The sequence below is a fragment of the Rana temporaria genome, chromosome 7, assembly GCF_905171775.1.
Source record: "Rana temporaria chromosome 7, aRanTem1.1, whole genome shotgun sequence".
In the NCBI taxonomy this organism is placed as follows: Eukaryota; Metazoa; Chordata; class Amphibia; order Anura; family Ranidae; genus Rana; species Rana temporaria.
In genome coordinates, this window is record NC_053495.1 from 149,529,734 (window position 1) to 149,556,592 (window position 26,859).

The 26,859-nt window shown below is 40.5% G+C and overlaps 1 protein-coding gene across 3 annotated transcripts in view; it reads right to left on the minus strand.

Annotated features, from left to right (window-relative positions):
* The window catches only part of SUCO (SUN domain containing ossification factor), a 159,062-nt gene that overhangs the window by 23,716 nt on the left and 108,487 nt on the right, over window positions 1-26,859 (minus strand). For 2 of the 3 annotated variants that reach the window (XM_040360117.1, XM_040360119.1), the window contains 8 exons: window positions 26,040-26,145; window positions 19,022-19,042; window positions 18,785-18,840; window positions 17,137-17,228; window positions 12,407-12,472; window positions 6,677-6,757; window positions 4,950-5,040; window positions 2,689-3,810 (listed from right to left, as the gene is read on the minus strand). In XM_040360117.1, coding sequence (XP_040216051.1) covers window positions 2,689-3,810; window positions 4,950-5,040; window positions 6,677-6,757; window positions 12,407-12,472; window positions 17,137-17,228; window positions 18,785-18,840; window positions 19,022-19,042; window positions 26,040-26,145 — 1,635 coding nt within the window. The remainder of the gene's footprint in view (window positions 1-2,688; window positions 3,811-4,949; window positions 5,041-6,676; window positions 6,758-12,406; window positions 12,473-17,136; window positions 17,229-18,784; window positions 18,841-19,021; window positions 19,043-26,039; window positions 26,146-26,859) is intronic. The other variant, XM_040360118.1, reaches the window with a different exon arrangement.

The window sequence follows — 26,859 nt, forward strand, 5'->3', positions numbered from 1 at the left end:
ACCCGGCATTTAAATTCCTTCCATATGCCTGGTAAAGCCTGCGTCAGCTTTCCCACGGAATGCTGTTCCTTCTATTGTCACAACCTAAAACTCATGTTTAAGAGAAAAACCCAATATTCACGAAAATGTAACCGTTTGATAGTCACAACATCCCAAAATAATATGGAAAAATATGGCAAAACCCACTTGAGGGTGGGACTTTGGAAGTGACACAAACAGAAGTATACATGTATAAAAGTATAAAATAATTTATTGATAACATACAAAAAAAAATAAAAAAATCACATAGAAATCATGTATTAAAAAAGACACATAGGTAATGTACAAATCCAGACAATTCTTGCTTAATTTGATGAAAGCAAAAGACCACTAGGTCAGACCCAGAGTGGTCTTTCTTCCATCAAATTAAGCAAGTATTGCCATATTTTTCCATATTAAACTCATGTTTGGCCCATTCATGGCAAAGCCGCACATTTGCTGTAACCCCCATTTCTCCCCCAGCATAAAAACGCATAGAAGGCTAGCCACAGGCAAGCTAGATCAGTGATAGCAACTTCTTTTTTCACTACGGGGTTCCTTGAATAAAGGCCTTAGCCCTCAACGTAAAAACATGGATACAATCAGCAGCCAAGAGGTCATTTATCATTATCACATCCAGAAATTGTATAAATGTTTTTGCCATTTTTTTCAAGTAGTACAAAGCAACCTAGATATGCAGTGCAAACCAAATGTGCAATTTCATAAAATTATTTACTAAAATCTAATTTTCAGAAAATGGTTTTAGAGCATTTAGTGTATTGTAAAAGCCACACTATAGGATCAATTTACAAAGCTTTAAAGTGTAACTAAAGACTTTTTCATTTTGAATAGCATAAGGAAGAGTCTGGTTGAAAATGGACAAGCGTTACAATTGCTTTCCACGCTATCCAAAACAAATAAAAAGTTTTGCCTTTAGTTACACTTTAACACTGAGCCGCCCAAACTTTTGACCTTCCTGGACAACATTGGATGAAGAGGAATGATTTTGGGCCACACAGAAAATACAGTAACAAAGCTGGGTACACACGATCCAAATATCGTTAGGTTCAGCAAGAACGGGCCAATATTGGAATTTGGGTGCACAGAAGCCGGTCTCACAACAGTGCATGTACGAGGCTTTAAGAGGACGTAAACTTTTCCCTATTCTTTATACCTATAGGCAACTCTATAATTGAAAGGTAGGTACTTTAATTATCTCAAACGTGCACCGTATAGGAGATATTTACTGTATACTGCGCCAATGATGCAATCGACACATGCGTGCTAAAGGAACGGTTGGCAGTTTCTTCTTCAGAGCTGTGTGCAGTGACCGGTGACGTGCCTAGCCACACAGCCGGAGTCAGCGGACCTGGAAAGGAAGACTGGCGAAGATGAATGCAGCCTCTAGCGGGGACGATGAGGGCTTCATTTGCAGACAAGTGTCACATAATGTGCTAGTATGCACTGCATACTAGCACAGTATGCCTTACTTTACAGGTAGGAAAAATAAAATACTGAGTTTACTTCCTTTTTAAAGATAGCTGATGAACAGAAAAAAACAAAACAAAAAAAAAAACAGGCAGACCACAAGTAAATGATCAGGAGGTATAGGAGAATATTGTGGGTGGGGTATGGCCGGCCTGTCCATCCGGCCATACTGCACTTACTTGCCTGGCGCTAGTGGGGGTCCATGCATTCGTCGTTGCCAATGCTATCCCTCTAGATGTGCCTGTGCCTGACGGCCACCACCATGGATGCTATACCAAACACGGCATCCATGCAGTCATGCCAGGGCCACATGCAGCCCGCAGGCTGGACACCCCTGCTTTAACATGAGCCCAAAGCAATTATTTTCAGCAACGTAGACTGTGGAAAATAACTTTTTTTTATTAAAGATCTTTATCCTTGTGTGCTAGCTTTGGGAATTTAGCCTTATGTGTTTTGTGTGAAAAATGTCTCAGGGTGACCAAGTGCACAAAGGTTTTAAAATATTCATAAAGGGAGTCAACATATTTTAGGGCTCATTTACACCATGTACACAGTTGCAGTGCAAGAAAAGGCAAAACGCCTTGCTTTCTAGGACATGTCAGTTCAGACCACTGCATTACACGGTGCTGTACTTCCAAAGCCCACTTACATGTAAGCTCTGCAGGTCTCACACTATGGCGAGGTCACCACCATCATAATGAAGGCAGACACATCATCCTTTCACTTTAATGTGGAGGTCTTCTTCCTGGCCATACACAAAGCAAAACATGGGGCTGTTTTCTGAATGACCTGGAGGAGGTGGAAGCAGCAACACAACTGCATCATTGGGGCCTATAAGAACTGGAGAGCTGTGGAATGACGGAGGCACATAAACTGGGCTCAGCAGCCCTGATTACCATGGTCAGAACACACGGGGAGGGGCACAAGAACTGTCAGGATCAGACAGGTTTTTTTACAGCTTAGAAAAAAGGAACATGCTTTAAAAAGGAAGGAGGATTTTTTTAAGGTTAATAAAGTTATTTCCTACTAAAAAAAAACAAAATGTTGAATATGCACACACTAAGAATGGAGGAAAGGCTCACTTTAATATGTAAAAGCAGACAAAACATTTTTTTCCCCTCAACGAACAAAGCAGAATAGAAAATAAAGACTGCCAATTTAATAGATAGGGGCATGACTTACCTCTGACTCAGTTCTTCCAGATAGCGGCCGCTTAAGGACATATTAACTTCAAGAGCTTTAATGCGATTATTGAGACGCATAAAGACAGATTCCTTCTGGTTCGAACCATGTACTTGATTTCCATTTGTAAAGCCCAGATCTGTGGCATTCTGTAATTCAGCATAGAAATCAGTAGTAATTCTGTGCAAGTTTCCATTAATAGAGACATCCTCCGTAACTTGTTCATCCTCTTTTTTGTCTACAGTAGGTGGATTCTCAACAGGCTGACTCACTGAAGGTTTTGGCATTTCTTTTATTTCCAAATCACTCTCTACAGTTAGAATGGTTTCCTGAACTGACAGGCTTTCCGTTGGTTTAATTATGTCGGAGTAATCGGCAGTTTCTTTGACCGAGCGGTCATTGCCATCTGGTAAAGTGCTGGGCTCAAGGTTTACAGTTGGTTTCTCTGCATAAATCAAAGTCTCGCTGATTTTCACCTCCTGCGTTTGCTCCGGTACAGATTCCGGTGAAAGATCACTAATATTTGGACTGTGTATGGTTTTAGTTGCCTCTGAAAGGGATGCGGCTGATGAAAGTTTGTCTGTGGTCACTTGTCCAGCCACCGACTGAGATATGGACTGAGTGTGACTAGGCTCCAGGGTGTCCGAGTTTAAATCATCAGTTTGTAAAACATCTCCTGGAGTCACCAAAATAAAATCTGTTGTGGCCTTTTCAACCGTTTCTGCCTCAGATGGTTCGGTTGAGACCAGAGTAGCAGCCGGGTCTGCCAAAGTTTGTTGCGTAGACTGAGAATCATTCTCCTCTCTGCGCTTATATTCATATGTTTTACTACGCTGCCTGTGAATGGCCACAATAGCTGAACACCACTTATAAATATATTCAGAAAAACTGGAGATACAGCAGATAGTTGCTAGTTCACCACAATAAATCTGTGTCTCAAATTCAAACCAAGACTCTTTTTCTTCTTCCTCCTGATCATCGGTACCCAAGAGAGTAACAGTTGACTGACTAGGCTGTTCCTCTTCCTCCTCTTGCACTAGCTGGACAATGGGGTTTTCTTTAGGGATTTCTGGTTCAGATATAGATATTGTAGGGGGTGCAATGCCTTCTGTTTCTTCCATCCTGCAAAGTACAACACAAATGAATAGCTTGGCATAGATATTATAGTTTTATTAAAGATGTATGTTCTACTATAAAACACAATCAGCAACATAAAATAACCATATACCAAATTATATTTATTATATATATATATATATTAGTATTTATCGGCGTATACCGCGCACTTTTTTGCCCTGAAAATCAGGGCAAAATCGTGGGTGCGCGGTATACGCCGATACTCGCGCCGAGTTTGAAAACTGCGCCAACATATACCGAGCGCAGTACACTCGTGTATTGTCGGGCAGTCTCGGCTCCTCTCGCGCGAGAGGAGCCGAGACTGCCCGACAATACACGAGTGTACTGCGCTCGGTATATGTCGGCGCAGCATTCAAACGCGGCGCGGGTATCGGCGTATACCGTGCACCAGCGATTTTGCCCTGACCCGACGAAGCGGACACCCGAAGCCGCAGACGGACGCCGGACCCGACGAGGCCACTGGACGCCGCGCAAGACACCAAAACTAAGTACAAAAAAAAATATTTTCCACAGGAATTCGGGGCAACTTTTGGGTGCGCGCTATACGCGGGAGCGCGCTATACCCCAATATAAAAAATTCCTGTCTATCCTAATCTGCTGTAGTTTTATACAACTGCCAAAACTTTTAAAAACACTGCTTTTTACAAATGTGGCAAGCAAATGTTTTTTTTTGTGCGATTGGTTCACTACTTTTCCCAGAAATCAGCACAGAGATCAAAGTGAAATTAAAATACCAGTCTCTCAGCAATCTCCTGACACAGAAAGGAGCAGTGTCTCTTTACCAGCATGAGCTGATAGCTGCAATTGATCGGCAGGCCATATGTGCGTTATGAAAACAGCACCATCTAGTGGCTAAATAAAAAAAATGCAATCCACTCATGGAGAGGGAGAGAGATAGTAAGAGAACAGGCTTCCTTTTTTGAATAGGTCAGGCATGCCAAATATATTATTGGTAACCTCTGCTTAAAAGAAAGTTAATCCTACTTCAGATTTTTGCGATAAAGACATAAAGCAGGAGGCTACACCACTACCTGCATGTAACAGAAAAGCAGTGGATGATGAAATAAAGACCATTGTATATGATGGGTCACCTGCACACACAATGCCAATAGATGCATACTCACGTAGCGGATGTAGATGTCGCTTGTTCAGCGGTCTGTGTGTTTTCTTCCACAATCTCCGCAGTAACATTTTTAGGTGTGCTTCGATTCAACACTTTAAAAGAAACAAGTAAATAATTAGTATTTACTTCACTCTCCTAATATAGTTGGTGGCCATAAATGTCTCTTCTGTGTAACCTGTTTTACCAGAAATACAGAAAGCAAAATACCCAAGACGTGCAACCATGTTAAAATAAACCCGTGAAACACCTAGGATCCCATAAACTAGGAGCTACAGCTGGTAGCCGACAGCCTAAATGTATCACTTGTTCACAACAATGTGCCCTTGCAACGGCAGCCATCATATTTTTTTTAAGTTCCCACATTGCAATGTCATGTAAACATTTTGACCCCGGGCATTACATTATGGGAGGTGGCAAGAGGGAAATTGCCTATTTTCACAACCCGGAAGTGGAATAAACAAAATTATAAAAAAATATATATAGTGAACAAACATTGAGTGACAGTACAGTTTATATGATTTGCATATCCCCAGGGACAGTGTCAAGTTGGCTTTTGGGGGTTAGTCTAAAAATCTTGGTTATCTGTAATGGGCATCGCAAGTCTTTATAATGTGCGTACACTGCAGGCATTCCATCCAAAAGGTTTACAAATCCATACAAGTACAGAAGGGCATGTGTAGTGCTGATGGCATTTAGAAGCCGATAAGGCTCCCCATTATTTCAGCACATGTCCATAATCCCTAAATTTGGTCTCAACATTGCCAAGCAGGCTTAAATTATATACCAGTTGTTGACTACACAATAAATAACTAACTGTCTCCACCATTGCCAATTTTCAAACTTTTGATAAAGTGCTCCTAATAAAATTGGGTCACATCGCCCTGTCATCTTTCTAGGATTGGCAGTAAAATGGTCTGGTGCTGGGGAAAGGCATTTCAAATTGTGAAATCACCACAGAGGCAACATTCATATATCAGATTCATGTGCTCCTAAAAGGCAACGCAGAAGCAGTTAGGTGCCCCATACCAGTGAATTGGGACCATCTCATCACACTGGGGTTGCTTTTCAGTACTGCAAAAAGATCTAGTTTTTGCCCGATATCAGGACGTGCCCAGTAAAACAGTATATAGGGAAGATTTTGCAACACTAATACCAATAAAGCTCGGTCACAGGACCCGCACTAGAAAACAGTCCAAGACCGCATGACTGGCTTCTGATCAGATGTAGATGACACACAAACCATAGTTATTAGTGCAAGTAAAGTTGAGGAAATGCTAAATTGGCACCCCAATTGCATACATGCTTGCAGGTGTAACGTGATAACACATCCCCAAAGTAGTGTTGGTTAAAAATGAACACACATTTTTTTTTTAGCAAAGTCTTCATTGGTCAAGCTGCTGACAAACACCATTTGACTTGTGGCAGCTATACATACAATGCACATGGTATACAGTGTTGGCACACATAACGTATTTGGCAATGCAGCAAAAAAGCTTCTCTGCAAATCACTCAGCTAAAAAGCCCCCCCTATGCTTTCCATTACCTGACCTGTAAGCACTGTCCGAGATCTGCTGAAGACAATGCACTCATTCTCAGTTTCCCAATATCTTTACGCAGTATTATAACAAGTACTTAAAGAGCTTGCTGAAGGCAAGCCATCAATATAATTTCATATATGCCTCACTTTGAACCAGTATTTCAACTTAAGTACAAATGTAAAGCAGCTACCTTTCCCTTCAGAGATCGCTTCCTCAGTATTCGCACCCAGCATGTTAGCAGCAAGATTATTCACCATGCTAAGAATGGCATCTGAAGAGAATGCAGGGAACACAAGCAAATGTTACTGGTCTGCAGTCATATCAATACTGTCACCAAGGGAAAATATACACTATAAGTAAGTCAGTACAGTAGACCAAGCGGTGTTCTTTGTGCTTGAAGGTTATGTCCCAGTTAACCAATGTGCACAGTATAGACCAGCCTTTCTCAATCAGGGAGCCTCTTGGAGTTGTTAGAAGTTCATTGAGCAATTTCTGACTTTCAGATAAGCAACGACTGATAGTGAACTTCTTAGCAGTCTGTAAGGGGACATTCTTCCCACTGACCACCAATGTAATGTGCCTTTCTCTTATGGACTCGGCCAATCTAAGGAGTTCCTTCTCCCACTTTTCATGAGTCTAAGGCGGGCTTCACTGACCGGGAGCATTTTATTGACCTCAAAAAGCAAGGCGGCACTAGACTGACAGCTATTGCAAGAGATTACTTTTGCATTGACAATCATAGGAAACAGGTATAGCTCCACTGACCACCAGTTTGAGGAAACACTACAATTTTCACTGACTGCATTTTCTGACTATTATTCATTTAATACCAGTAGTATTCCTAATAATATTGCATAGAATAGTACATTATTATATTATATAGAGTGACATATACTCCACTTTATTAGTTTGCCTATTATGACAAGTGCAACCATTTTTTTTTACTACTATTAAAAGTGGTTGTAAAGGTAAAAAAAATAAAAATAAGAAAAAAAAAATATGTTCCTAAATAGCTTCCTTTACCTTAGTGCAGTCCTCCTTCACTTACCTCATCCTTACATTTTGCTTTTAAATGTCCTTATTTCTTCTGAGAAACCCTCACTTCCTGTTCTTCTGTCTGTAACTCCACACCAGGGAGAAAGCCTTGCATCACTGTGTGGAGTGCCGTGCTTGCCCCCTCCCTTGGACTACCGGAGAGTCAGGACACTAATATGTTGCAGATAGAGAAAGGAGCTGTGTGTTAGTGGGCATCCTGACTCTTCTTTAGTCCAAGGGAGGGGGCGAGCATGACACTCCACACCAGGGAGAAAGCCTTGCATTACTGCGAGTTACAGACAGAAGGACAGGAAGTGAGGATTTCTCAGAAGAAATTACATTTAAAAGCAAAATAGAAGGATGAGGTAAGTGAAGGAGGACTGCACTAAGGTAAAGGAAGCTATTTAGGAAAAACATTTTTTACCTTTACAACCCCTTTAACTGTATATAATGTAGTACTGTTGTAAAAAATGTTCAAGCTAATAATTACTAGAGTGTCCTGCATTAAAAAGGTTGAGAAAGGCCGGTAAAGACAAACATTCAGTGTTCTGGATTCAAAATACGGTTACCACTTCACTATGAAACTTCTTTTAACGTATATACCAGTGCCTTGCGAAAGTATTCGGCCCCCTTGAACTTTGTGACCTTTTGCCACATTTCAGGCTTCAAACATAAAGATATAAAACTATTGTTTTTTGAAGAATCAACAAGTGGGACACAATCATGAAGTGGAACGAAATTAATTGGATATTTCAAACTTTAACAAATAAACTGAAAAATTGGGCATGCAAAATTATTCAGCCCCCTTAAGTTAATACTTTGTAGCGCCACCTTTTGCTGCGATTACAGCTGTAAGTCGCTTGGGGTATGTCTATCAGTTTTGCACATCAAGAGACTGAAATTTTTGCCCATTCCTCCTTGCAAAACCGCTCGAGCTCAGTGAGGTTGGATGGAGAGCGTTTGTGAACAGCGGTTTTCAGTTCTTTCCACAGATTCTCGATTGGATTCAAGTCTGGACTTTGACTTGGCCATTCTAACACCTGGATATGTTTATTTGTGAACCATTCCATTGTAGATTTTGCTTTATGTTTTGGATCATTGTCTTGTTGGAAGATAAATCTCCGTCCCAGTCTCAGGTCTTTTGCAGATTCCATCAGGTTTTCTTCCAGAATGGTCCTGTATTTGGCTCCATCCATCTTCCCATCAATTTTAACCATCTTCCCTGTCCCCGCTGAAGAAAAGCAGGCCCAAACCATGATGCTGACACCACCATGTTTGACAGTGGGGATGGTGTGTTCAGGGGGATGAGCTGTGTTGCTTTTACGCCAAAGTTTTACATTGTTGCCAAAAAGTTCGATTTTGGTTTCATCTGACCAGAGCACCTTCTTCCACATGTTTGGTGTGTCTCCCAGGTGGCTTGTGGGCAAACTTTAAACGACACTATTTATGGATATCTTTAAGAAATGGATTTCTTCTTGCCACTCTTCCATAAAGGCCAGATGTGTGCAGTAAACGACCGATTGTTGTCCTATGGACAGAGTCTCCCACCTCAGCTGTAGATCTCTGCAATTCATCCAGAGTGATCATGGGCCTCTTGGCTGCATCTCTGATCAGTCTTCTCCTTGTATGAGCTGAAATTTTAGAGGGACGGCCAGGTCTTTGTAGATTTGCAGTGGTCTGATACTCCTTCCATTTCAATATTATCGCTTGCACAGGGCTCCTTGGGATGTTTAAAGCTTGGGAAATCTTTCTGTATCCAAATCCAGCTTTAAACTTCTCCACAGCAGTATCTCGGACCCGCCTGGTGTGTGCCTTGTTCTTCATGATGCTCTCTGCGCTTTAAACGGACCTCTGAGACTATCACAGTGCAGGTGCATTTATACGGAGACTTGATTACACACAGGTGGATTCTATTTATCATCATTAGTCATTTAGGTCAACATTGGATCATTCAGAGATCCTCACTGAACTTCTGGAGAGAGTTTGCTGCACTGAAAGTAAAGGGGCTGAATAATTTTGCACGCCCAATTTTTCAGTTTTTTATTTGTTAAAAAAAGTTTGAAATATCCAATAAATTTTGTTCCACTTCACGATTGTGTCCCACTTGTTGTTGATTCTTCAAAAAAAAAAAAATTACAGTTTTATCTCTATGTTTGAAGCCTGAAATGTGGCAAAAGGACGCAAAGTTCAAGGGGGCCGAATACTTTCGCAAGGCACTGTATATATTCAGGAGAGGTATAATTGGAACAAACTTTAGGAAATGGGTCTACAAAAATAAGCTTTTTGTACTTCATCCCTAAAGGAATCCTCTAACTGGCTTTTTACAAACAGGCTTATTTACAGAACACATTATATAGATTTTAATAAGTCGTGTCACTTTTAAAAATGACAGCACTTTAATACTGTCAAATACACTAGCTGGTCAGATGACATTCAGCAGTTAAGCTTGTAGCAACAATAAATGAGCCCAAAACAGAACAAACAGGACAGCAGCAATGGTCAAAGCATCAAAGCCATTTCTACAGAAATGAATGTAGACACCTCAAACCAGCCTTCAAAAAGAAACGCCATGAGGCTCCTATTGTAGTCTTGTAGCTCAAAACACAGAAGGCTACACAGGTACTATTAATAGTGGATATCTGCTTGCAAAATGGCAGGGAACTGCAGCTGTCGCAAGGACTGCAGACCCCAAGGAGAACCCTTCCTGTTTAGTCACATACATTCAGCAATACAGAGAATTGAAATGTTATATACGTTGAGTGCTGAGTGTAAATGAGCAGGAAGAGTTGTGACAGCTGCATCTCTCAGGCAGTTCATGTTAAAAATCTATTCAAATGTCTGGACATCTGTTTAGAAGAGGACACTACAAAATGTTTTACCCAGTTACATTATTCCCCCCCCCCCCCCCACAGGCTATAGCACCAATTGTTTTATTTTGTAGTAATAAAATTGTGCTTAAAAAATTATAATAGGCTTAAGTAGCTTTCCAGAAGAGAAAAACTGCACACTAACTGGACATTGGTGGTCTGTACTCAATATCTAGTTATACGGCTTTCAATCCTTGTCACAGAAATATCCCTTCCCATTACGTTCATGGAGCTGTATTCTTGGTTACACTCGAAGGGCATCTTTAAAAATCTTTCTACCTTTTTTTGGTAAGGCCAAAGTGAACCTGTGCCCAGACTATGCACACTAAAAACGTATTTACATCTTCTAAGCAAGCAATAAAAGCACACAGAGCGCTCGTTTATTTTTTTCAGATATAGGAATTGTGGGGAAATTCATGTTCAAATTTCACAACAGAGGTAGTGAAATCACAGCTATGTTCTTTGACAGGGAAAAACTTAGCAGTATGCCAAGCCTCCAATATAAACAACCAGTACATGTTTCTAAGCTCTTCAAAAATGACTGAAAGTGGGCTTGAGACAATAAAACTTCTTGGTATCCATGTGTGCATTTTGGGCACCTCTTTGTCAGCCTTATGTGAAGCATGCATATCTTCACAAAACTACATCCCAAGTTTGCAGTGCAATCCTCAAATGCCTATGTCAGAGAGGGGGCATGATCTATAATGTGCGCTGTCTAGCCCTGGGAAGGAGAGGTGCAGTTCTGCACCAACATATTTGGATCTGTCCACAAGGCAGGATTATTTCTGATGTTACAGCTCAAAGTCTGGACACATGTAAGGTCCTGATATTCTATTGTAGTTGACAAGTGTGAGCATATTTAAAGGGCATGAAGATTATGTGCCACTGCAATAAGGGAAATTTCATGCAGCTGGATGAAACAAATAAGGTAAGTCTGGCAAATTGTGGGGCGTTTCATCTAAAATGACTATGCTAGAGACTGAGAACAGAAAACGTAATGATTCATTAAATATAATTTTTTCCTTCTTTTCGAAGAAACATACCCTTTAAACCAGAGCTCCACCCAAAAAGGGAAGTTGTGCTTTAAATCTTACTACCGTGCTCCTGAAATGGAGCTTTTGGGCAGGAGGGGGGAGCGGGTACCCAATTTTGACAGGTACCAGCCTTCCACCTCTTCCGATTGCATAGGCAGGCAAAGCCGAAGTTCTCCCTCTCCTCCCCACCCAGTCTTCTGGAACACAAGACAGGTCCCAGAAGACTGTGGGACCATTCACAGTGTGCACACAGTTGTGAAGCCCCAACTGTCACAGTCGGGCGCCCATAGTATAGTTCCCAGCACTGCTGCTTATTAAAAGTCAGCAGCTACAGTTTTAAATTTTGACACAGGAGACTAGAGCTCCCCTTTTAAAGAATAATGTAAAAAATGTATCTTTCATAGCCTGGGCACAGGTGCCCTTTTTAATCTCCAGACAACATATCTTGCTTTTATGTTCAACATAGTAGAAATACATGAAGAAAAAAAAAGTCAGACTGAGCGCAAAATACAAGGCAAGCATATGGGTAACCAAAATAAGTGTAGCAATGGCATTCGGGATCGCCAAAAGATTAACGAAGCCCATCAGGTGACAGAAACCTCTTGCATACAGTTGAAGCCACTATTGCTTTTGAGAATGCTTACAGTACCTTCCGTGTGTGTCCCCCCCCCCCCCCTTTTAAAACTATGCTGAAAGGTCACCAGTATAAAAACAACAAGATGCAATAGAAACCATGATGAAAAATATATATTAAAAGTCATTTGCAACAGGATGTGTAGTGCAAAAATAAGAGAACGTATTTTTAAAAATTTAAATTGAGGTACACTGCATATAAAAAACACAAAACACGTCCTTACTTAATGCACCTAAAATGAGAACGGTTTAATGTACTGCATGTACATACAACCATTTACAAAGAAATAATTTGGAAAAGCAAAATTATCTTTGTTTTATCATTGCTAAACAAATAGATGTATCACTCACTTGTAGCAGAACCAAGCAGGTTTTTTGAAGCTTTGTCATCTCTTGATGTATAATCTATCGGATAATCTAAGAAGAGCAAAAAGGGATTGTTTTTTTTTTTAAAAGCAAACACACACAATGCATAGAATATTACAATAGAATATACCTTTCTGTGCAATTCAGGTTTAGGGGGGAAAAAAATTAAAAATTTACTCCCTGTATGCAAAAAGATTTAATCTCAGCCTTACGCTACAGGCAAGCCAAGTAGTGTAATACAGAGTATCTAAATCATAATTACTTAAGGGCAGTGTTAATTGTCAAATAAAATATTTTAGTTGACTAAATTAATACTATTTTAGTCAATTATAATAAGACTAAAAGAAAAACAAAGCAGATGACTAAAATACGACAAAGTAAAAAATTGCATTTTAGTCAAGAGACCAACTAAAACTAAATCAAAATTTGATGTCAAAATTAACACTGGGGCAAATATTAACATAAGGGGAAATATAACTCAAAACCTGTACTCACAGAAATAAAACTATAGCCATCCTTCAAAATGTAAAGTGCACCTAACCACATTTTATTTATTTTTTTACTTTGGATAGAATAGGGACAAGCTAGAATCAGTCAACTGGCACTGTTCAGGAGAATTCAGGAGTAATGGAACATCCAAACAGATAAGTTGTCACCAGAACAGGGAAACCTTCCAACTGGAACTTTTGTTATAGGGCAATTTCCTGAATTTCTAGGTTTACTCTTACTTACTTTCTGTTGTGTCTAGGGCACAGAAAGTGAAGAAAAATCTCGCAAATGGGACACAAACAAATGAAAAATTAAACAAACAAAAAAACATCCTGGCTTTAGAGAACATTTAAGATGAAGCCAAACATAAGCAGCATTTATGGTCTGATCACACTACCTGCAGCCCAAAACACCGACGGAAACCAGTGTGCAGGCACCAGTATTTTAAGCAGCAGAGCCACACAGGTTGGGGCGTTGTGATGTGCATTTTATCTCAGTTTTTATTTATTTTTTTAAATGGACTTTATTTGAAGTGCACAAAGTGGCACTCCACACCACTTGCCGAGCGGTGACATGCAGAGCCATCCAAAGTGTTAAATATCGCACAGCCCTGGAATGCAGTGAAACACTGTTTTGGCGTGAACATGACACAGAGAAAACTATTGTTTTCAATGTGCGATTGCAGTGATCTCTTTCCTTATGCATAAATGCAGGCAACTACAAAGTGTGCAAACGGGTCCTTAAAAAGAAAATGCTGCCCACTAGATGGCGCCAGAGTACCTGAAAGTGGTTTCCCAAAACTATAAACAGAAATATACTTTCAACATAAATGGTTTCAAAACGTATGCCTTCGTAATGCAAATTATAACATTCATTTTCTCTAATGTATGTGTCTAAAGTTTTTATTGCCCATTCCAAAAAGAAAATTCACTATGGTCTTCTACGACTCAAGATTTCTTACTATATGCGGAAATATTCTTGCCCATTTAAGTCCGTCGATATAAAAAATAAAGGTTGTATTTAAAGAGAGCCAGGGCAAAACTGAGTAAAATGGTTTTCAAGAGGAAAAAAAAAAAAAATAGGTTTTAAAATAGCGACATAAGAGCTTGCAGAGCTGTCTGAAGAACTTCATGACTGAAGCTGGGCCTAAAAAAATCTACCTGCTAAAACTTAATAAATGTGTCAACAGAAGACCAGCAGACAGCCTTGCAAACCTGAGAAACAAATGACCGATGCTAAAAACGCCCATAAAGCAATAACTGTTCTAGTAGAGTGGTACATGACCAGGGAAAAGCCCTCGAGGGCATAGGCATGAATGAGAAAGGCAGTCCCTTACAGAGACCATCAGGAATGACAAACTGTGTAGGGATTTTGAAAGGGACAGCGAACACGAACACGAACAGCTCATAGACAATAGACAATAAATGGCCATCTCCTTAGATTGTTTAGTAGTGGGAAAAAGAGGACTGAAAAATGGCCTGGTTCTGGTGAAAGAAACCACCTTGGGAAGAAGAGAGGCCCCGAGTCTTAAAACTTGTCCTTTTGTAGCACAAGAAAGGATTCTTTACAGGATAAGATCATCAACCTACAAACCTGGAGAAGCGATGATGACAGAAGGGAAACTTTGCTAGTAAGAACAGAGGAAAATCACTAATAAGCTTACAGGGCAGTCTTTGAATGGTTTGAGAGACTGAGGATGGGATACCAGAGTCACTGGGGAGCATACAGGAGGAACAATGTAAACACCACCCTGTACGAAGGCCTTCACTAAGGACAGCTAGGCAACCGGTCTCCGAAAAAGAACCAGCATGACCAAGATTTGACCTTTGATACTCCAGCGCTGCCATTTGTGACCCACCATGCAAGAACAAGCCAATTATTATACAGGATTTATATAACACCAACAGTTTACATAGAGCTTTATAACAGGAGGGCAGACAGTACACTTCTAATACAGGATGAGTCAAGGGCCCCTGCTTGGTCGAGCTTACAATCCAACTTATGCAACTGCAAACCTTGCCCCATACTGCCAGAATATTGGGTTGCAATGATCCAAAGTGAAACAGTTTTTACGGAGGGACATCTTTAGGCTCAAGACCCTCATACAAAAAATGGAGGACTGGATGGCTGCTGGACAGCAGAGTGTAAATGATAAAGCAGAGACTGGAGTCCATCTAGGGGGAGGGCGGACCTTGTATAGGGTCGTGTCTAAGATCAGATACTCCAAACAAGATTATTGCAGGGATGAGACACAGAAGAGTGACAGTAGAATACATAGTTAAACAAGTACTAAAAAGGGAATGTATGGGTTTGTTTTTTTTTCCTTAAAACATTTCATACTTGCCTCCACTGTGCAGTTCGTTTTGCCGAGGGGATTACAGCTGCGGGAGCTAATGGCTGCGCTGCTATCAATCATCCAATGAAGAGCCGACTAGAGCTCGGTGACTGCAATGTTTTTTTCACCTTAATGCATAGGATGCATTAACGTGCATGTAAACCCAAATGTTTTTATTTATTTTTTTGATGTCACAATGTAGAGTATAAGATTTCCTATCATCTGTGCCCAGTCGTCCAACACAGAGTTAATCCAGCTCTGAGCAATCCTCTTATTGTTCAGTGAAATAAAACGAACTTGCAGAGAAAAACCTTAGTCTGTTCCGCCCCCTTGCTGTGAGTGACAGTTTTTTTACATATCTCATGCACTAGCCTGGAGACACATTTTTTTTTTTTTTTAATTTCCACCCCCACTCCTTTTCTGAAGTCATGTGTTACTTTTCTGGATTTTGACTGGATGTTCGGGATCATAGCAGATTTTAGTGTAAGGAATACACAGGAAAAAATGCATGTTGACAAGGGGAGTGTAGAGGAGGGCGGGGAATCAACTGACATCACGACTCCACCCACAGAGCTCAAGACAACAGATTTACCCACAGAATCTGCAGTTTTTCATTTCTTATAACAGACAGAGGGGAAATATTTGACAGGTAAGGATACATGCAGGAGGCTTGTATATCCTTATAGATCAGCACTATGGCAGTCGTTTAGAAAGGTGAGAGTGGCTTTACATCCACTTTAAGGTGAAAAAAAACACAAAGCTTTACAACCCCTTTAAATAAGTAGTTAGATTATGTCCCTTTGTTGTTTTTTTATTTATACAGGGGTTTTTTTTCTCCGAGCATCACTTACTTTTGACTGACTGACTACCTCTGCTGGAAGTCTTTGAAGCATCAACTCCTTTCAGTGAAATAATACTTTCCTAGATCAGTTTTGAACTTTCCTCCTGCTAGTGTGAGGTCATGTCCCTGTGTTCTTGATCTTGGGTTCATAACTGCCCTCCTGAACCATATTCACTACCTTGATGCATTTAAAGATTTCAATCAGGTCTCCCCTTTACATTCTTTACTCCAAACTATACATATTAAAGTTCCTGAAGTCTTTCCCGATAGGCTATCCCTTTAGGCCCCCGTACACACGACCAAGTTTCTCGGCTGAATTCAGCCAGAAACTCGATCGGAGCCGTATTCTGCCGAGAAACCCGGTTGTGTGTACACTTTTGGCCGAGGAACTCGTCGAGCCAAATAGAGAACATGTTCTCTATTTCCTCGTTAGTCAATGAGGAAACTTGGCTCACCGAGATCCTCGGCGGCTTCACAAGGAACTAGACGAGCAAAACAATGTGTTTTGCCCGTCGAGTTTCTCGGACGTGTGTACGGGGCCTCAGACTTTTTGTTACCCGTCTGACTCACTCTATCTGATCAATATCTTTTTATAAGTGAGGTCTCCAGAACGGGACACAGTATTCCAATTGAGGGCCAACTAAAGCTCTATATAGGGGAATCAGAACCTCCTTCCTCCTGCTGGTGATCCCTCTAGTAATGCATCTTAGAATTATATTTGCTTTTCCCACTGCCTGGTCACACGGTTTGCTCCTTTTGTCATCTAAAATAAATACACCCAAAAGGCGTCGTGTATGACGAAACATGTTGGGCGATAATGCCATCACATCCTACATGATCCTGGAAGTGCGAGTGTAATTGTTCGCCAGCAAGCCACTTTTAAACAAGGTTTGTATTGTTTTTACCGATTGTAAGTAGTTTTTTGGATTTTATAATAAAATGGTATCACTCATTCCCTTTAATGACTATTCAAATAAAAAAAAAATATCAGTTTCAATTATTTTTTTTTTTACTAAATTGTACATTACTGATTAGCATACGATTTACTACCTTCATCTTCATCATAGATTTCTGGACGCTCTGAATGGTACTGTGGGTCCACAATTTCTTCATACTCCTCCACCATGCTGGTACCGAATACCCTAATAAAGTTTCAACAAAGCAAGCCAGTTGTGTGAATTTTGTTATAAAATGACATGAAAAAAAAAAAAACACACACACACACACACACACACACACACACACACACACACACACACACCTATCACTTAAAGTAGGCCTCTAGTCAAGCTCTGCCCAAGATTAGGGATGATCTCCCAGTTTCTTCTGCTACTATATATGATACTTTACTTCTTTATGCCCATGGTTATTATGGATACTGGGGGGCTTGGCTCCCACAGTGGCCTCAGCAATCAGTGATGTAGTGATGTCACCCGGCCCCAGGGATAATTTTAGTGCCCATTAGCCTAGAAAATGACGACCAGAACGGATTTAACATTTTGCTCCTAGTGACTTGGACAGTGAAGAGGGAGATCTACCACACAAACTTTAGCAATGCTCACTTAACCCTGCTAGAAACTAACCCAGGTATGTTTAGCTCATCACTAGTAAGGATTAGCCAATACAAACTTGATGCTGCCATTTAACATAGATCACATACCAAGAGATTTGGTCAGCTATTCAAAATTCCATCTAGTCCTGGAGCAGCAATATTGCAGCTGCAATATTTTAGTGATTATTTTAGAATGACTGATAAGGCATCAGGGGGCAGGGAGGAAGGCAAGTGGTAGTCAACTTTAGGTTTGGACTTTAAGCACCTTCTCATTTGTCAACGAAACTGGAATGCTAGTCAAGTCCATAAATAAAGAGAATCTGTTCACTCTGATGGACAGTAATCAGTCAATATATATTTTAGAGCAACAGTCAATGCATAGAAAACATGCATGGCACGAAACACGTCGGAAGAGGCCCATTTGCTGTTGTCTTGCCGCCGCTTCCATGCATTTGGCGCGATGACTGCTTATGTACGTGCACTTAAATGTATTGTTTTATTAGGTTATTAAGCTTTTAAATACCCTTTTAAAATAAAATACTACACTATGGAAGCTTTTCTGGCCTCTTGGCTAGTGAGCTTTTTTATCTAGTGTGGCGATTTGGATATCATTCATGCAACAGTAACTGAAGAGGTTTATGTTCCTTTCATGGATTGATGCTCATACAAATGTATTTCTCGTGAGTGTAATGTTTGGGAGAAGGATCACACATGACGTCCCTATGCACATGGCGATGCTGGATAGATATTTTAATTTTGCTGCTTCTGGTGACGTGATAAGACTACCAATTATATGTCAATAGGTTTTCTCCTATGCATGGACTGTTTCTCTAAAATATATAGAAACCGATTACAGCCCATCAGAGGCAAAAGATTCTCGTTACATATGCACCGTTTTGATATTTCTCATACCTGAAGGACATTGGGTTCTTGTTTACCTCTTTTGTATAAACTAGTTATAAATTCATATTTTTAATATAAATACCTCCATTAAGCACTGCACATCTTGGTTTTTGTGGTTTACAAGGATTGTATAGTCACCTTGAGTGCTAGCTGCGGTATTAGTTTGGTGCGCTCACTATATATATATATGATATAGTGAACTTCTCAAAGCAGATCTACATTGCACGACATTTTCACTCTTACCTTATAAGACTCAATGGACAAAAGTGTTCAGATCCGAAATGTGATATCAGTTCCACCTAAAAAAAGTGAATAAAAACCAGCTCAAACTGCAATCCACTGGCAGCACAGAAGCATTAGGCATAATTAAAAATCGCACCTACAAGCAAGTATGAATTTGCTCTAATGATGAGATCTGAAAGCAACTTTTGCCATGCATTATCAGCTATATATACACAACATTCAGTGAAGGTTGCTAACCTTTATGTATTTGATGAACATCTGAAGCAACGAGGAAAGAGAAAGAAAACAAGTGTCAGTACAGAAATAAGATACATGCCACAAGCCATATCATTTAAAGAATCAGCATTTAAAAAGGTTATAGAACATAAAGCAAAGAGGATAAAGTTGTAGTATTTTGCTTTGTTATTCTTTTTTTTTTTTTAACTATAATCAGTAGCAAGGTTACAATAATTAGATGTTTGAAATAGGCGTGTGTGTGTGCGTGCGTGCAAACAGCAGTAATAGGATTTATATCCTGTTTACACTAGTTTGAGCAAATAACTGGGACAATCTGTAAAGTTTTCTATAGTTTCAAATTGTAGACCGATTACTAAAGTATACCTTTTCACTGTAAAACTGATGCACATCAGAAACATACTGCATTTATCATACAAAAAGCTGCAAGGGTTAAGCTGGCCATACACTCAGTCAGTGACCCAGCCAGCCCCACTCAGTTTGTCAAAATGTAATTGTTTGACAAAAGTTAATCGAAGGAGCCAGTAGGAACATTTTCAGAGACAAACAGCCACTGCATCCAGTAAGATGTGGCCACTGTTTGGGTATTTTGACAGCCAGTTGGTCTGGCTATGAAAAAACAATGAGCCACATGGGAGATTAAATTTGCCAAAGTTGTATAGCAGCCACAGGCTGAGTGAAAAGAATATGGTCAATTATAAACCATTTGCTTCGAACATTTGTAGTGTGCATTGGTTTTTCCATCTTTATTTATATAGTGCCACCATATTTAGCAGAACCCAAAACCCCTAATCTAGGCAAGAAATTGAGAGGATCTCTACAACAGGGTTACAGAGAACAATTATTATTATACAGAATTTATATAGCGCCAACAGTTTACGCAGCGCTTTACAATATAAAAGGGAGACAATACAGTTACAATAAAATACAAGAGGATTAAGAGGGCCCTGCTCAGAAGAGCTTACAATCTTATAGTACAATGAAAGCAAGCATTACCGTACTGACAACACAGATGCATCTGGAACTAAATAAACCCTCTAGAAAACATGCCATCCTTCTCAGTGAAGATCATAAGGAGGTTGTAATTATATTCACTGCATGGACCGGATTCAATCCTTTCAATTCAGAAGGGAAAGTGACCAAGAGATTATAACATTGACATTCATATGTGATTATCTATAGGATACATGGGTAGGGACGATTAATGGTATGTCAATGATCGCTCACATATCTATTTGGTACATGTTACTTGTTATTTTTATTTGGTTTATGTTTCAGTTTATAATAGGTAATACGGCAATATTGAATACAACTTTAAAAAAAATAAAACAAAAGTCATATTGCAGCGTTTAAAGCCGTATGAAGGGTGCGGCTCTGTACTCCGTGGCACAGTTAGCTCCCTTTAGGGGTGTCGGAAGTGTAGCAGCGGCACCATTACCAAGAAGGAGCCCATTGTTCATGCAGTCACTTGACAACATATGGATGAATCCTTTATGCTATATATTTACCTAAATGTACTAATGAATATTCCGATGTCTATTATGTCTATGTTATGTAACATTTTGCTTTACTGTTGAAAACTCAATAAAAACAATTGAAAAAGACATACGTGATTATCTATCAGCTTTTTTATTTCACCAAATCCACGTCCAAAACGTATTTAAACCCCGGTAATGAACTTTTCTCATTTGGTCTGAAAATTTTACCATCAACAAACATGTCTTATCTATTTAAAAAGAGCATTAAAAGTGATACTAAAGTCTTATTCTTTTTTTTGCATTTAAAATTAACAGTGGTTTTGCACAAAGCAGCACAGATCCTCTTCTCAGGTCCCTCCCTCGTGCCGAGTGCTCCCACAGCAAGCAGCTTGCTATGGAGGAACCCGAGCCAAGCCTCTGTGTGTCCATTCAGACACAAAGCCGTGGCTCCATCCTGCCCCCTCTCTCACTCCTTATTGGCTCACCGACTTTGATTGACAGCAGCAGGTGCCACTTGTGCTCACTGATGTGTCTCAGCCAATAAAAGGTGGAGGCTGAGAGGGGCTGCTGCAAAACAGAGGGTTTTTAAATCTTAATGCATCAAGATAAACAAGCTTCTGCCTTTAGAACCGCTTTAACCAGTTAAGGACCGCCTCCTGCACATATACGTCGTCAGAATGGCACGGCTGGGCACAAGCACGTACAGGTACGTCCTCTAAGTGTCCAGCCGTGGGTCGCAGCGCGCGCCCGCGACCCGGTCCGAAGCTCCGTGACTGCGGGACCTGATCGCCGCTGGAGTCCCGCGATCGGTCCCCGGAGCTGAAGAACGGGGAGAGCTGTGTGTAAACACAGCTTCCCCGTTCTTCACTGTGGTGCTGTCATTGATCGTGTGTTCCCTTTTATAGGGAAACACAATGACATCACACCTACAGCCACATCCCCCTACAGTTAGAAACACAAATAAGATCACACTTAACCCCTTCAGCGCCCCCTTGTGGTTAACTCCCAAACTGCAATTGTCATTTTTAATGCATTTTTTGCTGTGAAAATGACAATGGTCCCAAAAATGTGTCACAATTGTCCGAAGTGTCTGCCATAATGTCGCAGTCACGAAAAAAAAACGCTGATCGCCGCCATTAGTAGTAAAAAGAAAAATAAATAATTAATAAAAAATGCAATAAAACTATCCCCTATTTTGTAAGCGCTATAAATTTTGCGCAAACCAATCAATAAACGCTTATTGCGATTTTTTTTACCAAAAATAGGTAGAATACGTATCGGCCTAAACTTTTTTTTATATATTTTGGGGGATATTTATTATAGCAAAAAGTAAAAAACATTGCATTTTTTTTTCAAAATTGTCGCTCTATTTTTGTTTATAGCGCAAAAAATCAAAAACAGCAGAGGTGATCAAATACCACCAAAAGAAAGCTCTATTTGTGGGGGAAAAAGGACGCCAATTTTGTTCGGGAGCCACGTCGCACGACCGCACAATTGTCAGTTAAAGTGGCTCTAAAGTCGAGACATTCACCTCAATTCATTCCCTGCTTTAAGGTAAAAATGTCCCAATAATTGTATTGCACCCCTACCTCCCTGAACACTTACCCGAGTACAATGTGCCTATCTGCAGAGGCGCTCTCCACTCCTCCTCTTCTCACAGGATACAGAGGCGGCAGTAGAAGCCATTAGCCGAGAGCCTGAGCCAGCTGTCCGTCAGGTCATGATCCTTCTGAAGCTTGGAGCGATTATGTGATGTTAGCCGACAGTGGGCAATAGCCTGATGTAAGCTCACTCTGTCACAGGAGTGTAAAAAGCAAGTGCACCCCTGTGACCCACAAGAGCCGTATGGCCCAAAAAACGTTTTCCATACTTTTCTTTTAAGTTATCAATTTTCTTTGTGAAGTCACCTTTACAAATGATTTTTTTTTTTTTACAACATATTGTGAGCATTTTAAAACACAAGGGGAAGACAAATTAAATTTGTATATTATTGCATGGCACAAGAGTTATATCAGCATGACTCAATCATTCTTACATTGCGTAAATCAATGCACACTACAAAGTTGTGTGATGGTTTTGTATTTTCTTTGCTATACCTAATAAAAAGAGAAACTTTAGAAAAAAAATTATTTGCAAAATTCTACAACTTTACCAGAATAGCAACAGATCTTTTGTACAAATTAGAACGCGATTAACCAGTTTTGAAGAAAATCCGCCCATGTAACATTTTAGATTTCTACCAGCAAAAGCAAAGGAAAAATAAAATGTGTAGGGAATTGGCCTTAAAACATTCAAGCTAGTATGTTCACAACCAATAAAAGGCAGGCACACGTGAAGTTCAAAGTGCTTATTAAAATACCAAAAATAGCTGCCGGGACATATAAGGGAGACATTACAGAAATGTGCATTACACACTTCACAAGGTTTTATGAGAACTGTTTTCCCTTGAGCAAAAAGCAGTCAGGCAGAAGAATGGCAAATGTCCAAAAAAATGTATGCGTTGTGTGCATATAAAACCGGGGGGGGGGGGGGGCTAAATATTAGATTTACAAAAAAAGTTTACTGAGAAAATACCATACTGGAATGAACATAAAGTTGTAGGTTTAAAAAAAGCTTTCGGGGGCCATGGCAACTACGGTCTAAAAACATGGCTTACAGCAGACAAGAATATTGAAAGTGTTTCTAAATGACGGATTATAAAGGGGTAGCAGAAATGAAGGCCAATTCCCTAGAACAAGGCAGAAAGGTACAAGCAGCAGTTGCAGCCTCTCCCTGGAGAGCATAGAAGACAGTCAGAGAGAAGCAGATAGTAATTCCCTGGAGAATTTACACAGAACAATGCTAATTATAAACCACTTCATGCAGTTTACATTCTGGAGATTACTTTTGTTTACTTCTTCCCTTTATAAGGAGCTACTAACTGTAATACTGGAGAAATCTCCTTTAAACATTTAAAGTGAACTGGCCACGGTGAATACGGTTATGTGTGGAAACACGAGGGCTTAAATGATCCTCATTACACTGATGAATAACAAACATTCCAACTAGTAATATAAAAGTAACAGCTGGGAGGCAATGGGAAAATATTGGACTCTACTACTTTCTTTTCCACCGTTTTATACCTCAGTCTGTGATATCATAAAGTGTATCTAAAAGGCCAAGTTGGTTTCAAATCTTTATGAAGTAGGAAATAGTTATAAAACTTTATCACCTCTCTCTTGTTTTCCATGTTCCCGTTAGGAAACTTCACTGTCTGGTGGACCATTGTCACCAGACAGAAATAGAGGTGAAATTCTTTGAATGGGAAGTCTTTTTCCAGTCACAGATGTCCAAGTGAAGATTATCCTCCCTTTAGTGAGATCTCATTTCCTGTTGTCGGAAGTCAAAGTAAAGACAAATCTTTCCAAGGGCCAAAAAAAACACAACACACGTTAGGGCTCTTTCAACCGCCGGCTCAGCGGGGATCAACGGAGCGATACCTGCTGAGCAAGCGGAGGTTCACGGGGCGGATCATTACTGATCCGCGCCGTGTGAAAGGGGCCTTAAGGTAGAGCTGGGTGATTTCCCCCCCCCCCAAAAAAATAAAAACTTGATTCAAATCAAGTTTTTTTTTTTCTATGGACACCGCTGGTCCTGGGGAGCTGCGGGCAGGCGTTTTTAGGAGAGGCCGCGGCTTCTGCCTAGTCTGTGGCGTCTGGCCACGCAGACTAGGCCGAAGCCGCGGCATCGCCTAAAAACACCTGCCCACAGCTCTTCAGGGCTGGCACGGGGTCCACGCCGGTCCTGGTGAAAAAAAATAAAATTATCTTAAAAAACGATTTGCCGAAAATCTGAATTGATTTGACCTCTCAACTCTATTCTAGATTCAAATCGATTTCTTCCCCCAGCCCTAAGTTAAAGCCTTTCACAATTCCAAAGTCGCACGATTCTGCTGGAAAGAGCAGAGAAGAAGCCAGAGATTGGAGAAGGCGGAAGACGCCCAGAGCTGCCTAATAAATTACTTTTAAAACCTGTGTAGTGTGTTTTACTAATACTTTTTTTTCCCCCCAGGTGAATGGGTAGGGGTACATAACCCATACTGATTCACATAGGGTGGGGGGTCTTATTAAAGGGGGATCCCAGATTCCCTATAAGCCCCCTGCCCACAGACCCCGACAACCAACGACCAGAGTTGTCATCAACATGGGGACAAGGTGCTTTGGGGGCGCAGGGCTCCCACTGCCCCAAAGCACCCACCACCCAATGTTGAGAGCATGCGGCCTGGTACGGTTTGGGGGGGGGGCTGACGCTCACTCGTCCCCACCCCCTTTCATGACCTGCCAGGCTGCGTGCTCGCATAAGGGTCTGGGGTATGGATTTGGGTGGGAAGGGCCTGGTATTCTCTTGGAGGGGGAACCCATCCCGTAAAAAAAAAAAAGAAAAGAAGAAAAATAATTAGTGTGGAGTTCCCCTTCATGGACAAGCCGCATGCCAAAGTCGGATCCGTTAATACGGGGATCCGACTTCAGAGAAAAAAAAAAAAGTAGTGCAGGAACTACTTTGAAGTCGGTACGACTTAAAGTCATGCTAACGTGAATGGTAATCAATGAAAAAAAATCAGAGAATGATTGTCATGCGATTTTGCAGTCCAAAATCGTGGGGCAAGTCGTACAAGTGTGAAAGGGGCCTAAGAGGGATCAAAGCTGATCTCAGGGCTCCCCCTAACTGGTTAAACAAGCACACTACACTATGACTAAATAGAAGTGAAGATTGGCTGCCAATGGCGGGGGAAAAGGTATGTTACCAATTGTTGTTGCAGAACATGGAACACACACACACACACAAGCTAGAAACGTGAATACAGCAGTCATCATACAGGCTCCCTAACTTAACCTATTTTAAAGGGAAGAAGGGTCCCAAGACTGACATCCTATCTGCACCTACTGATTCAACCTCTTCCTTTACAATGCAAAATTAAAAAGCATGGACCCCCTTATAATGACAAAACCAGTGTTTCTCAATTTCAGTTCTCAAGGTGCCCCAACAGGTCATGTTTCAAGATTTCCTCAGGTTTAAAGGCTGTGGTAATTACTAAGGCAGTGAAACTGAACAAAATCACTGGTGCAAAATATTGGAAATCCGGAAAACATGACCTGTTGGGGTGCCTTGAAGACTGGAGTTGAGAAACAAAAGGCTATACTATAAAAAAGGTAGTTGGCATCTTTGCAGAGATTTCATTACTGAAGCCACCATAAAACTAAGTGGCTGCTGGGTAATAAAATTACTCGCCTCTGTGTAGAGATCCCCTACCTCTGAAACGTGGCAGTTTTGGTGACAAATTATGGTATCAGTAAAATCGAATCCAACAATAAAAGCAGTAGGTAAATGTGATATGGACCAATCTTCAAACATGATCAGTTCACTTTAACATTCAGTGTTTACAGTTTAAATTGTTGTTTTTTATCCATCACAGACACCAATATAAGAAATGTATTACCTTTGTAACCAACAAAAGCCTGAATTTATTTCACAGTGTTTATAAAAAAAATTTAAGCCATTATTACCTTAACATATTTAGCATACATCTGCTCATCCAATGGAAAGCTCTGTACTGTTCTTTCATCTCGTGCATGGAAAGTACCTAGTTTTACCCATTTATTGGTGGGATACCTGTAAAGCAGAAAGTTTCACATTTTTCAAACCCAAATATTATGTCTGCATTCCACCAAATTTTTTTAAGAAGGTAGCCAGTCATGCATGCGCAATCTATCTGCCAAATTATTATTTTAAGCGAACAGAACAGATGTTTACATCAGGTGAACAATGCTGCTCGGCCTATGGTAAAGAGAGCATGCTACACCTCATCTCAGTGCGAAGACCAACAACAAAGATAAGCCACCCCTGCCGGAAGAACACAGTAATTACTGTTAGCCGCTATAATAGCATGTACAATGTAGCCGCTAAAAAATTGCATGTACAATCTGACAGGCTGGTTGTGCCAAAGTTGATCAATCAACTTGGGTACATTCTGCCTGCCCATACACGGTTAGAATCTTGGCCAGTCTCTGCTGAACTGGCCGAGATTTAAACAAACAGTCAATGGCTGGCTGAAAAATGTAAATTCTCTGTCACTGCTTTTCTAGCACAGTACCCTAGACTGGCTCACTGGGATAATCCGTTTCTCCAACTTGCAGCTACAAAAGGGCAACAGAAGTAAAGACAAATAAATAGGTTGTTTACAAGGATATTTTTCCCATCGCTTAGTGAATGTGGTGAAATTTCACTTTGCAAAAGGTTCCAAATCACTAGCAAGGGGCAAAAAAAAGAGATTTTTTAATACAGCTTACCTGTAAAATCTTTTTCTTGGAGTACATCACGGGACAC